The sequence below is a fragment of the Vitis riparia genome, chromosome 19 (assembly GCF_004353265.1).
Source record: "Vitis riparia cultivar Riparia Gloire de Montpellier isolate 1030 chromosome 19, EGFV_Vit.rip_1.0, whole genome shotgun sequence".
In the NCBI taxonomy this organism is placed as follows: domain Eukaryota; kingdom Viridiplantae; phylum Streptophyta; class Magnoliopsida; order Vitales; family Vitaceae; genus Vitis; species Vitis riparia.
In genome coordinates this window covers 4,894,981-4,908,840 of record NC_048449.1, presented here as the reverse complement: position 1 = coordinate 4,908,840, position 13,860 = coordinate 4,894,981, and the positions used below count along the sequence as shown (strand labels likewise).

General features: G+C 36.7%; 2 protein-coding genes across 3 annotated transcripts; both read left to right on the top strand.

The window, feature by feature from the left end:
• The first annotated feature begins 38 nt into the window (after positions 1-38).
• On the top strand, positions 39-4,941 carry LOC117908942 (G-type lectin S-receptor-like serine/threonine-protein kinase At4g27290). Of its 2 annotated transcripts, XM_034822808.1 has the most exons (7): positions 51-1,850; positions 2,130-2,261; positions 2,537-2,679; positions 3,141-3,351; positions 3,743-3,980; positions 4,065-4,215; positions 4,289-4,941. In XM_034822808.1, exons 1-7 carry the CDS (start codon positions 584-586, stop codon positions 4,583-4,585), a joined length of 2,439 nt encoding a protein of 812 aa, XP_034678699.1. In that variant the 5' UTR covers positions 51-583; the 3' UTR covers positions 4,586-4,941. The 2 variants fall into 2 exon arrangements, with proteins under 2 accessions (XP_034678700.1, XP_034678699.1); XM_034822809.1 differs by lacking the exon at positions 4,289-4,941 and having other exon boundaries at positions 39-1,850; positions 4,082-4,157.
• Positions 4,942-9,540: 4,599 nt separating this feature from the next.
• LOC117908940 (G-type lectin S-receptor-like serine/threonine-protein kinase At4g27290) lies at positions 9,541-13,679 on the top strand. The gene is made up of 7 exons (XM_034822804.1): positions 9,541-10,832; positions 11,088-11,231; positions 11,500-11,642; positions 11,924-12,134; positions 12,508-12,745; positions 12,831-12,981; positions 13,054-13,679. The coding sequence occupies exons 1-7, from the start codon at positions 9,569-9,571 to the stop codon at positions 13,348-13,350; spliced, it is 2,448 nt and encodes an 815-aa protein (XP_034678695.1). The 5' UTR covers positions 9,541-9,568; the 3' UTR covers positions 13,351-13,679.
• Positions 13,680-13,860: the final 181 nt, after the last annotated feature.

Below are 13,860 nucleotides of genomic sequence, written 5' to 3'. Positions count from 1 at the left end.
TGTACGGGAGGTGGGTTTGACCCAAAATTCAACATTTTCTGTCTGGTACCAAGAAAACTAACTTTTGGATACAGTTGAAAAACCCAACCTTTTGTGAATTGCGACAATGAGATCAAAAGGTCAAAGGATGCATTAATTGAAGGTGAAGTGAATTTGGAATATGGCATATGGTGATGGCAGTTAGTCCACTTGGACGAAAAAATAGGAGGTCTCATCACGTCATCTGAGGTTATCTTTTTTAGCAGCCTTTCTCTGATTCTTTTCTTGATTTTTATATTGCCAATTTTAAAAGAAGCATAGAAAGGAAAATCTGAACGCATGTGGTATGGATTGCATCTGATCGATGCCACCGCATCATACATGTCAGTGTCATTGAACCCAAGGGCAATGCCACCTAACAAGAATAGTCAAAGAAAGTGATTTCTTAATCATAGTCATTGAAATCTGCAACAGTGGATTGGGAGAAACCATCCGCATTCTGACTGAGCTCCCAACCAGGCATTCTTTTTCTGGGCATCTCTTCAAGTGAGTCACAGTTGAAAGAAAGGTGTATAAAACTATGCTTCCATGTTGGTAGATCATAATGGGTGCCCTTCCAACTCTTTTGCTTGTTTTCTCCATCTTTAGAATCTCCATTGCAGTGGACACCATAGCTTTGAATCAAGTCGTTAGAGATGGTGAGATCCTCACTTCCGCTGGTGGGAGCTTTGAACTGGGATTCTTCAGCCCGGATGATTCAAACAGACGGTACTTGGGGATATGGTACAAGAAAGTGTCTACCATGACTGTGGTCTGGGTTGCCAACAGGGAAATTCCACTCAATGATTCATCAGGAGTTTTGAAGGTTACTGATCAGGGTACTCTTGCCATTCTCAATGGTTCCAATACTAATTTCATTCTCTGGTCTTCTAATTCATCACGATCTGCACGAAATCCGACTGCCCAGCTTTTGGATTCTGGAAATCTTGTTATGAAAGATGGAAATGACGACAACCCAGAAAATTTCTTATGGCAGAGCTTCGATTATCCATGCAATACTCTTCTCCCAGGGATGAAGCTTGGAAGAAACACAGTCACTGGCCTGGACCGGTACCTGTCAGCATGGAAGAGCGTCGATGACCCTTCTAAAGGTAATTTCACATACCGGCTTGATCCTAGTGGGTATCCCCAGCTAATTCTGAGGAAAGGATCAGCTGTGACATTTCGATCTGGGCCGTGGAATGGTCTCCGGTTTAGCGGCTTTCCCGAATTAGGGCGCAACCCTGTTTATACCTACGAGTTTGTTTTTAATGAAAAGGAGATGTATTTTCGTTATGAACTTGTTAACAGCTCAGTTGTTTCAAGGTTGGTGCTGAATCCTGATGGCTCCAAGCAGCGTGTTAATTGGATTGATCGAACCCATGGTTGGATCCTATACTCATCCGCCCCAATGGATAGCTGTGACAGTTATGCGTTATGTGGTGTGTATGGAAGCTGCAACATTAACCGATCTCCAAAATGTGAGTGTATGGAAGGGTTTGTGCCAAAATTCCCAAATGATTGGGACATGGCAGATTGGTCTAATGGATGTGTTCGGAGTACTCCACTGGGTTGTCAGAATGGTGAAGGTTTTGTGAAGTTCTCTGGTGTGAAACTGCCAGACACACGGAACTCCTGGTTTAATAGAAGCATGGACCTTAAGGAATGTGCGGCAGTGTGCTTGAGTAACTGCTCTTGCACCGCTTATACAAATTTGGACATAAGAGATGGAGGAAGTGGATGCTTACTCTGGTTTGGTGACTTGATTGATATCAGAGAGTTCAATGAAAATGGACAGGAGCTTTATGTAAGGATGGCTGCCTCAGAATTAGGTATGCATCGCATCGATCTTTTCCTTACCTGAAAAACATGTTTTTGGTGCAAAATTTGAAGGGGGAAACACTGCATTTTTGTTGTTTGATCAATTGTTCAACTGAACCATTCTTTGTATTCCTGCAGCAACTGCGGCTCTGTAAAGTACTAATTTCATGGTTGTGAACTTCAAATTTTCTCAGGATCAATAGTCCCTCCTAGTAGAATTCGCATTTTTGTATCTTACGACCTTGTTTACCTGTCTAATGCTTTCCACTTGGGTTGAGATGGTTCTACAGGGAGGAGTGGCAACTTCAAAGGGAAGAAACGAGAGTGGGTCATTGTTGGCTCGGTGTCAAGTTTGGGAATAATACTCCTTTGTCTACTCTTGACCTTGTATCTTCTGAAGAAGAAAAAGCTAAGGAAAAAAGGTAACAGCCCATATGACTTGTATCACTATATACAGTAGTAAAAAGATCAACTTGTGTGGTTCTTTATTCTGGACAAATGAAGCAAGGGAACAATCTGGTTCAATTGCATGATTGGTCCATTAATCTAAGGCTGGTAATGAATCAAGTTCAGGTTTTCAGTGTACTGAACTGGCCCCAAGGTGGATTGAGCCTCACCCATGGTCATCCTAATTACATCCCAACATTCTGACGATTTATACAATATGTAATTTGTTTTCATTTGCTTCACTTTGCAGGGACAATGGGATACAATTTAGAGGGAGGACAGAAGGAGGATGTAGAGTTACCATTATTTGACTTTGCTACAATATCAAAAGCCACCAATCACTTTTCAATCTATAATAAGCTCGGAGAGGGTGGTTTTGGACTTGTGTACAAGGTAAGAATATGTGCATTTTTCTGGGCTAAAGACAACCAATTTTGTTGCTCTTGTCTTAGATTCAACTATGATCATCTTATAGACATGGTCGAAATTGATTAAAATTGGTGAAGAATAGCTCAGATTCCATCCTGTGGTCAGATTGATCTCCAGTTAGCATGCCTAGGGTTGATGCGCTATGTGGGGATCCATCCTGCAAAGATCCAATGATAACCCTTGTAAAAGGTTTATGAACTCTTAGAGATATTCTTACCAAATTGAAATAAAGGTTTTGCAAAGGAAACATGAAGAATGCATTCATTTGAAGAGTGCATTTCTTTCTCATAAATCATGACATAGATATTGCAGCATTATGAAGAAAGTAGGGTAAAAAAAAGGGAAGTGTAAAGAACAATGCATACAAACACAACATTCTCCTAATGGTATAATACTCTAACCATGATATTGAGTTTTAATTCCAGGGTACGTTGCAAGAGGAACAAGAAATAGCTGTGAAAAGGCTGTCAAAAAATTCTGGTCAAGGACTTAATGAGTTCAAAAATGAAGTTATATACATCTCCAAACTTCAACACCGAAATCTTGTGAGGCTTCTTGGAGGTTGCATTCATGATGAAGAAAAGATGTTGATCTATGAGTACATGCCTAACAAAAGCTTGGATTCCTTCATTTTTGGTTTGACTCTCTAAAACCCAGTAGATTTAGTTTAACTAATCTCCTTGAGTGATTGTTCTTTTTTTCTCCATTATGCATGGTTTATGAAAAATCTTTTACAAACATGGTCAGGTAGCAACACTGCAACACATGGATCTATAGAATTCTCACTTCTATTTTCCCTTGCCCATTTGGGTCTTCTTTATAATAACAGAGATTTGGATAACCATTTCATCCCTTTGAACATTTTTATTAGTTGAAAATGGGGATCAGTCACAGTTTCTTTCAGTGTTACACATGTTGTCACTATCTGAACCACTCTCAGGAAAATCCATGATTGTTTGGTCGATGGAATTATTTTTAATGCACGTTCAATATGCTATTAGTAAATGACCGAGGAAAAACTGGGCAGATAAAACACGAAGCATGGAACTGGATTGGAATAAGCGCTTCTTGATTATCAATGGGATTGCTCGAGGCCTTCTTTATCTTCATCAAGATTCCAGACTCAGGATCATCCATAGAGATCTAAAAGCAGACAATGTTCTGCTAGATGAAGAGATGATCCCAAAAATTTCAGATTTTGGCATAGCTAGAAGTTTTGGAGGAAACGAAACTGAAGCAAATACAAAAAGAGTGGTTGGAACATAGTAAGTATATCTAGTAATTTTGTTAAGCATTCTTATTTATATTGCTTGTAAATTCATGTTTTTATGTTCAATGGTTTCCTACAGTGGTTACATGTCCCCAGAATATGCAATTGATGGACTATACTCAACAAAGTCGGATGTTTTTAGCTTTGGTGTGCTGGTGCTAGAGATTGTGAGTGGGAAGAGAAACAGAGGATTTTCTCACCCAGACCACTCCCTTAACCTTCTTGGGCATGTAAGTATCAGAGTAATATCAACCTCATTTCACCATGAAAAATCTACTGCTGACATGATTTTGAATTCTCTAGGCCTGGACACTGTACATGGAAGGCAGGTCAATGGAGCTGATTGATTCATCTGTTGGGGACATACATGATCTGTCACAAGTGTTACGTTTGATCAATGTGGGACTATTATGTGTACAGTGTGGTCCAGATGAGCGACCAAGCATGTCTTCAGTGGTTCTGATGCTGAGTAGTGACAGTACACTGCCTCAGCCTAAAGAGCCTGGCTTTTTCACTGGAAGGGGATCAACTTCCTCCTCAGGCAATCAGGGGCCATTTTCAGGCAATGGGATCACCATTACAATGTTCGATGGTCGATAAAGACATTCATGTTGATGTTCATTGTCTAAAGACCCGGTCTTCAGGCGATTCAATAGGTTTATCCAAATTTTCGTTAGATTTAGAATTGAAGACTTGGGAATCTGTATAGAGGCTAGGTACTTGTTTTATATATATGTATCCCAGAGGGTAGTCTCATCTACAAGATTTGAGGCCGTCTTCTCTGAGGACAACTGGGGGATTGATTATGTCCTGTACATTATACAAATAAAACTATTGAAGTCAAGATACTCAAGCCTCAATGTACACTACATATGTTGAAAGAAAAGGATTGATTGTTTATATTAATAAAATTATGGAGCTGTGGTCAATGGTCTGAAAGCTACGTTAATTCAGAAGTTTGACGGGACTTGTGCAGATTTTTACAATGGAAAAATAGCAGACTTGGAAGCACATGAGCTTTTAAGCATTCTCTTCATGGCATCAACCATCAAGGAGATGTGTAACCATGTGTGGAAACATTAGAACATCCACGGATGCTGTGACAAGACTTGTGATCATCTTCTCCTCTGTACACTTCTTAAGAATTTCCATTGCAGTAGACACCGTAACATTAAACCAAACCCTCACATGTTAGCTCCAGGAACAGACAGGAAGGAATGTACATCTCATGCATCTTATGGGTTGCATGTGGGAATGAGACCAACTAGGTAGACCATGTGATATTTCACAATTGACCAAACTACAGAGGATAATTTTTTTATAATATCGTTTTTTTTTGTTTTTTTGAAGAATTGTAATTCGGTTTCAATTTCTTATCACAAAAAGCAAAAAAATATTCCAAATAATACCTTAGTTAATTTCATACAATTTGTATAGAAATTTATACAAAAGCACGGCTCATATTTGAGATTTATATAAAAGTTAATTCTTTTAGATTTAAATAAAATAGTTGAAAATAATTCTTAATTTAACAAATAAATGGTAGAAAATATTTGAGTTCTTCATTCACATTAGGAAACCGATCTTATTAAGCCAAACCGCAAAAAATAAAATAAAATTGTGAGATAACTCCTTGACATAGTTTTTGATAGAGTTCGTTTTCTTTAAATTTTTCAAGGACTCTCGAGCCATCCACGTTGTGTTTATGGGAAGGAATTGATCCTTCGGTTCCTTTTTTAATATCTCCCAAGTGTTGGTCCTTCGTATTCCTGTGGCAACATCATCGCTTGTTTTTGTATGCCACCAAAGCTTTATATATATCCCGAGAGATACATGAAATAATTGTTACTTGTTCATTCACATGGATATGAGCAGCACTGAAAAACTGCTCTATGCCTCATAGAAAGTTTTCCAAATCCTTGATGTTCCATACACCATCAAAAGGCTGGGGCTTAGGCATTCGCACCTTTGCATGGTCATGGAGCTGAGGGAGGTCCTGGAGTTGAGGGAGTACTATGCACCACGGCCCGCTTCAGCAACGCATACTAGCATTTTTGTGTTACCCATGAAACTAACTTTTGGATATGATTGAAAAAAAAAAAAACAATCAAAAGGTCAAATGATGCATTAATCGAATCGAAGGTCAAGTGAATTTGGAATAGCATATATGGTGATACCTAATGTTTTCAGAACTAAATGGTCATGAAACTGAAAAAGTTACTGGTTATCGACGGTTGAATCGTAATCGAACCGGTGACATCATAAATATATATTTTATATATTATTAAAAATAAAAAAAATAAATTCTATCTAAATTTTGATAATATCTACTTCATTTGTTGAGTTTTTTCACAAAGTTTTTTTTACCTGTAGATGTCAATTAATCCAATTATTTCAATAAATTAAATTTTCAATGTGCAATAAAAATGAAAATTTTAAATATTAAACATATTATTATAATTATAATCAACAAAAAATTAAGAAATTAAATATCAAAAATAAAAATTAAATTTTAAAAAACAAAAATGGAAGGCGATAGGAACTAGGATGGCAAGGCGTAGGGGGATTTTGGGAGAGGAGAGGAGGGGGGATGGGAGAATTTTCCAATCGGGCTTGGGGGCGCGTGGCGAGGGGTGGGAGAGTTGAGTGGTCGGTGATGAGGCTTTGCAGCGTTTTGGGGAGGGGTGCTATGAGGGAATTTTGCAGTTGCTGGGCTGGGGTGGCGGGGAGGAAAAATAAATAAAAAATTGAACTGAGCAGTTTGGAGGAACCGGTCGGTTCGTCCAATTCATCTATCAAACTGCCGATTCACCCGATCCGATTCTGATTCGATCATTCGACCAATCCAGTCCGGTTTTTAAAACCATGGTGATAACATTCGGGCCACTTGGACCAAAAATAGGTCTAATCATATGATCTTACATCATCTTTTTTTAGCAGCCTTCTTGTGTTCCCATTCCCATTAATTTCATGGTTATTGAGAAAAATGCCATCTCAGCAGCTTGGGTTTTGTTGAAAATTTCATTTTTTTTTTATATATTTGTATAATTCCTGCTAATAAATAAATTGAAATCTCTTTTTAATTTACTTGAATAATTCTTTATATTTTTTTTATGTTTATGAAAAATATAAATAATTTTAGAATGTTTATAATTTTATTAAATATTTAGAAATGAATTTTTGTTATAAGAAAGGATAAAATTTAATTTTCATCAAATTTTTATTATTTTCTCATCATACTAATTCATAATTAAAAGAAAAAAAAAAGTGAAAATGACAATTATAATTTAAAAGAAATGGAAAGAAAAAGTCTTTGATTTATATTTAAATCATGAAATTGAATTTCATAACCTAGAAACACTTCTAGCATTATTATAATTGTAGTATTAAATAATTATATAATTTTATAAATATATAATCTGAATGGTGCGTAATATGGCTGTTTGAGTGGGAAAACGCTTAGAAGAAAAAAGAAAAATGGATGTCTACGAAATGGATTGTTTTGTTTTAAGATTATGGCTGTTAACCAAATCACGTTAACACATGAGTAAAATATATATATATATATATAAAAAAGAGATAAATTTTTTAATATAATTTAATGATCAATGTAACTCTTACGTCTATCAATATTCAATAATTCATTAATAAAAATGAATTAAAAAAAGTTACGATTGTGAAGCTCGACCTTGTGAGTTGAGTGAACAATTTAACCCCAGACATCTGAAGATAAGTATAACAAAACTAACTTTGACCTTATAATCCAACAATATCTAGAGCAGGGATTGAAAAATCGGGAAATATCGCCAATATTTCGAAGAAATATCGGATATTGATCGTCACCGAAACGATAATCGCCACCGATTATCGATCCATGGAAATATCGCCAAAAAATGGGCAAAATCGCCGATATATCGGCGAAATATCGATGAAGCACCAATAAATCGGAGAAAAATCGCGAGTGAATCTGACGCGCGGAGCAACCGGAGGTATTTTTATCGATTTTTCGAAAATTTTCCCGATATTTCCTACCAGTCCAGCCCGCGCAGTTGTGTTTTTCAGCCTGGCTCAAAAATCGTGGATTTAGGGTTCGTGAAATTTAAATCCAATGGCACAACAGCAAAGAGACCCCTAAAAAAGATCCAGAAAACATAGGTAGCAAAAGAAAAGCAATTTTTTTTTTTTTGTTTTCTTTGGGGGTTTTGAATGGATTTTCTCGGAAATCAAACGAGGATGAATTTTCCCGGAAATCGAATGGGGAATGGATTTTCTTGGGAATCAAACGGGGGTTGCAAAAAAAATAATAATAATAACATGATTAGATTAGTACCTGCGAGGATTGAGATTTGAGAGTAGGAGAGGAAAATAGGGCTTTTTTTTTAGGGATTCTCTCGTTGGAGGATAACTTCAGAAAAGGGTTCTTGATGCCCGAGAGAGAAGTGGGTGACTTTTTTATTTTTTTATTTTTAGATTTAGTGGAGATAAAAAAATAAAAAATAAAAAAATAAAAAAATCATGAGAACAATTTTCCACTCTCTATATAAATAATTATTAATTATCAACCTTTATTTTGATTATTAAATAAATTAATATTAATAAAAAAAATTGTTATCACGTATTTTTAATAAAATTTTAAAAATTAAATCTCAAATAAGATATTATATATAAATTAATTTAATTTTTCATTTAAAATATAATAAAATATGTTTTAATAAAAGTATTTTAAAAATTTTAAAATAAATACTGTCTTCGACAAATGAACTCCCTTCATCTAATAATATAGAAACCACATCGATATCTTCCTTAGTATAAGGACTATTGCAATCTCATATGTATTATATTTATATATAAATTGTTTTTATTTAATAAAATTAAATATTTCTTAACTCAATTTTAACTTTATACACTTTTAAAATTCATATATATTATTTTTAAAATTCAAATATTGAATCTACCAATATATCTCTGTTTATGATATTTTTCTTCTTAATTATATATATATATCAATTACACTTACAAGATAACTTTAAAATGTGTATTCTTATTTATTTTATCATTTTTTGAAGTTTTTTCAAACATTCCTATTAAATTTAAATAATTTTCACTCCACCGATATTTATGAAAAAATATTTACCGATATTTATGAAAAAATATCCACCATATTTCTCCGATATTTCCGTAAAATTGAAGTACCGATATATCCATAAAAACCGATATTTCAATCCTTGATCTAGATTTCATGAGATCAGACATACTTCGCCGTAAAATTCGGAATCTTTGGATTCAATTTTTTTTCCTTCTCAAAAAAACACGATATGATTAGAATCTGAATGAATGCATGAGCCTACGACCACCGGACCATTGTAGTCAAATATGTATACATGTCGGAGTCGATATTGAATTCAAGGGCTACGATACCTAACAGGAAGATTGAAAGAAAATGATTTATTGATCATGGTCGTAGAAATCAGCGACCATGGCTTGGGAGAAAAACTATCTCCATGCTTACTAAGGTCTCAGGCATTCTTCATCTGGGCATCTCTTCTCGTAAATAAAACTATTCTTCCACGCTGAGAGATCATCATGGGTGCCCTTACATTAACCCTTGTTATTGTTTTCTCCATCTTTAGAATCTCTTTTACAGTGGACACGATAGCTTTGAATCAACTTCTTAGAGATGGCGAGATCCTCACTTCAGCTGGTGGGAGCTTTGAACTGGGCTTCTTCAGACCGGATAATTCGAGCAGACGGTATTTGGGGATGTGGTACAAGAAAGTTTCTATTAGGACTGTTGTGTGGGTTGCCAACAGGGAAACTCCACTCACTGATTCATCAGGGGTTCTGAAGGTTACTGATCAGGGGACTCTTGCCGTTCTCAATGGTACTAATACCATTCTTTGGTCTTCTAATTCTTCACGATCTGCACGAAATCCAACTGCCCAGATTTTGGAGTCTGGAAATCTTGTCATGAAAGATGGAAATGACGACAACCCAGAAAATTTCTTATGGCAGAGCTTCGATTATCCATGCAATACTCTTCTCCCAGGGATGAAGCTTGGAAGGAACACAGTCACTGGCCTGGACCGGTACCTGTCAGCATGGAAGAGCGCTGATGACCCTTCTAAAGGTGATTTTACATACCGGCTTGATCCTAGTGGGTATCCTCAGCTAATTCTGAGGAAAGGGTCAGCTGTGACATTTCGATCGGGACCATGGAATGGTGTTCGGTTTAGCGGCTTTCCTGAGTTGGGGCCAAACCCCATTTATACGTATGAGTTTGTTTTTAATGAAAAGGAGATGTATTTTCGTTATGAGCTTGTTAACAGTTCAGTTGTTTCAAGGTTGGTGTTGAATCCTGATGGCTCCAAGCAGCGTGTCAATTGGATCGATCGAACCAATGGTTGGATCCTGTACTCATCCGCCCCGGTGGATAGCTGTGACAGTTATGCGTTATGTGGTGTGTATGGAAGCTGCAACATTAACCGTTCTCCCAAATGTGAGTGTATGAAAGGTTTTGTGCCAAAATTCCAAAACGATTGGGACATGGCAGATTGGTCTAATGGATGTGTTCGGAGTACTCCCCTGGATTGTCAGAATGGTGAAGGTTTTGTAAAGTTCTCTGGTGTGAAACTGCCAGACACACGGAACTCCTGGTTTAATAGAAGCATGGGCCTTATGGAATGTGCGGCGGTGTGCTTGAGTAACTGCTCTTGCACTGCTTATACAAATTTGGATATAAGAGATGGAGGAAGTGGATGCTTACTCTGGTTTGGTGACTTGATTGATATCAAAGAGTTCAATGAAAATGGACAGGAGATTTATGTAAGGATGGCTGCCTCAGAATTAGGTATGCATCGCTCTTTTCCTTACCTGAAAAACATGTTTTTGGGCAAAATTTCAAGGGGAAAACACTTGACAATGCACACATGCCAACTGAATCATGCCCTTTATTCCTGCTGCAACTGCAGTTCTTTAAACTCCTAATTTCATGGTTGTCAACTTCAATTTTTCTTAGGATCAATAGTCCCACCTAGCAGAAATTTGCATTTTTTTCTATTTTAATACCTTGTTTACCTGTCTAATGCTTTCCACTTGGGTGCAGGTGGTTCTCAAGAGAGTGGTAGCAACCTCAAAGGGAAGAAACGAAAGTGGATCATTGTTGGCTCTGTGTCAAGTGTGGTAATTATGCTCGTAAGCCTATTCCTGACCTTGTATCTTCTGAAGAAGAAAAGGCAAAGGAAAAAAGGTAACAACCCATATTACATGCATCACTATGTACAGTAGTAAAAAGATGAACTTGTGTGTTTCTGTTTTCTGAGAAAATGAAGCAAGGGAACAATCTGGTTCTATTTCATGATTGATCCATTAATCTAAGGCTGGTAATGAATCAAGTTCAGGTTTTCAGTGTACTGAACTGGCCCCAAGGTGGATTGCGCTTCACCCATGGTCATGCATCCTAATTACATCCCAACATTCTGACAAAATTTATATCCGTTTGATTCTTTGCTTTGCAGGGACAATGGGATACAATTTAGAGGTTGGACACAAGGGGGATTCAAAGTTACAATTATTTGACTTTGCTACAGTATCAAAAGCCACCAATCACTTTTCATTTGATAATAAGCTTGGAGAGGGTGGTTTTGGACTTGTATACAAGGTAAGAATATGTGCTTTTTGCTGGGCTGAAGATGACCAGTTTTGTTGCTCGTCTTAAATTCAACTATGATCATCTTTTAGACATGTTCAAAATTGGTTAAAATTGGTTAAGAATGGCCCGGGTTTCATCCTGGGGTCAGATTGATTCCGAGCTAGTATGCCTAGACCTGCTGCTAGCTAATGTAGGGGGGAAGAAAAGGGAGTGTAAAGAACAAAGCATACAAACACAATCTTCTCCTAATGGTAGAATATTCTAACCATTATATTGAGTTTCAATTTCAGGGTATCTTGCAAGAGGGACAAGAAATAGCTGTGAAGAGACTGTCAAAAGATTCTGGTCAAGGACTTGATGAGTTAAAAAATGAAGTAATATACATCGCCAAACTTCAACACCGGAATCTCGTGAGGCTTCTTGGATGTTGCATTCATGGTGAAGAAAAGATATTGATCTATGAGTACATGTCTAACAAAAGCCTGGATTCCTTCATTTTTGGTTTGATTCTCTAAAACCCCAGTAGATTTAGGTTAACCTAATCTGTTTGAGTGATTGTTTTTCTTCTTTTCTTCAATATACATGGTTTATGAAAATCTTTTTGCAAATAAGATCAGGAAGCAACACATGTATCTATAAAATTCCCACTTCTACTTTATACTAACAGAGGTTTGTATAACCATTGCATTCCTTTCAACTTTTTTATCAATTGAAAATGGGAATCAGTCACAGTTTCTTCCATTGTTACACATGTTGTTGCTATCTGAACACTCTCAGGAAAATCCATGAATGTTTGGTTGATGGAATTATTTTTAATTCATGTTCAATGTGCAATCAGTAAAATGGATTAACTTGACTGAGGAAAACTGGGCAGATAAAACACAAAGCATGGAACTGGATTGGAATAAGCGCTTCTTGATTATCAATGGGATTGCTCGAGGCCTTCTTTATCTTCATCAAGATTCCAGACTCAGGATAATCCATAGAGATCTAAAAGCAGGCAATATTTTGCTAGATGAGGAGATGGCTCCAAAAATTTCAGATTTTGGTATGGCTAGAAGTTTTGGAGGAAATGAAACTGAAGCAAATACAAAAAGAGTGGTTGGAACATAGTAAGTATATCTAGTAATTTTGTTTAGTATTCTTCTTTATATTGGTTGTAAATTCCTGTTTTTTTTGTTCAATGGTTTCCTACAGTGGTTATATGTCTCCAGAATATGCAATTGATGGACTATACTCAACAAAGTCGGATGTTTTTAGCTTTGGTGTTCTGGTGCTAGAGATTGTGAGTGGGAAGAGAAACAGAGGATTTTCTCACCCAGACCACTCCCTTAACCTTCTTGGGCATGTAAGTATCGAGTAGTATTGACCTCATTTCACTATGATAAATCTACTGTTGACATAATTTTGAATTTTCTAGGCATGGACACTGTACATGGAAGGCAGGTCTATGGAGCTGATTGATTCATCAGTTGGGGACATGCATGATCTATCACAAGTGTTATGTTCGATCAATGTGGGACTCTTATGCGTACAGTGTAGTCCAGATGATAGACCAAGCATGTCTTCGGTGGTTCTGATGTTGAGTAGTGACGGTGCACTGCCTCAGCCTAAAGAGCCTGGTTTTTTCACTGGAAGGAAAGCACAGTCCTCCTCAGGCAATCAGGGGCCATTTTCAGGCAATGGGGTCACCATTACAATGTTAGATGGTCGATAGAAGACATTCATGTTGATGTTCATTGTCTAAAGACCCGGTCTTCAGGTGATTCAATAGGCTTATTCAAATTTTCGTTAGATTTAGAATTGAAGACTTGGGAATTTGTATCGAGGTCAGGTACTTGTTTTATATAATAAACATCCCAAAGGGTAGTCTCATCTACAGGATTTGAGGTTATCTTCTTGGTGTCATTTTTCAGATTATTTTATACTTGTCAATCTTCAGAAGCGTGGAAAATCAAATTTGAGTGCACCAGACGAGGACAACTGGACGGGCAGTGTCTTGTAATCGATGGCCGGCCTATTAAAAGAATATTGTCACTTCTTGTAGACGTGGAGAGTGATGTTGTTCTGTACATTATACAAATCAAACTATTGAATTCAAGATACTTGAGCCCCAATATACACTATATATATTGAAAGAAAATGATTGATTGCTCATATTAATAAAATTATGGAGCTGTGGTCAATGACCTGGAAACTACGTTAATTGAGATGTTTGAAGGGAATT

Bases quoted from the DNA above. Each gene is read 5' to 3' on its own strand.
- LOC117908942 (XM_034822808.1), top strand. From the start codon at position 584: ATGGGTGCCCTTCCAACTCTTTTGCTTGTTTTCTCCATCTTTAGAATC. The intron at 2,680-3,140 runs GTAAGAATATGT...TTTTAATTCCAG, and splicing joins GTTTTGGACTTGTGTACAAG to GGTACGTTGCAAGAGGAACA. The intron at 3,981-4,064 runs GTAAGTATATCT...GGTTTCCTACAG, and splicing joins AAAAGAGTGGTTGGAACATA to TGGTTACATGTCCCCAGAAT.
- LOC117908940 (XM_034822804.1), top strand. From the start codon at position 9,569: ATGGGTGCCCTTACATTAACCCTTGTTATTGTTTTCTCCATCTTTAGA. The intron at 12,135-12,507 runs GTTTGATTCTCT...AAAACTGGGCAG, and splicing joins CCTGGATTCCTTCATTTTTG to ATAAAACACAAAGCATGGAA. The intron at 12,982-13,053 runs GTAAGTATCGAG...TGAATTTTCTAG, and splicing joins CCCTTAACCTTCTTGGGCAT to GCATGGACACTGTACATGGA.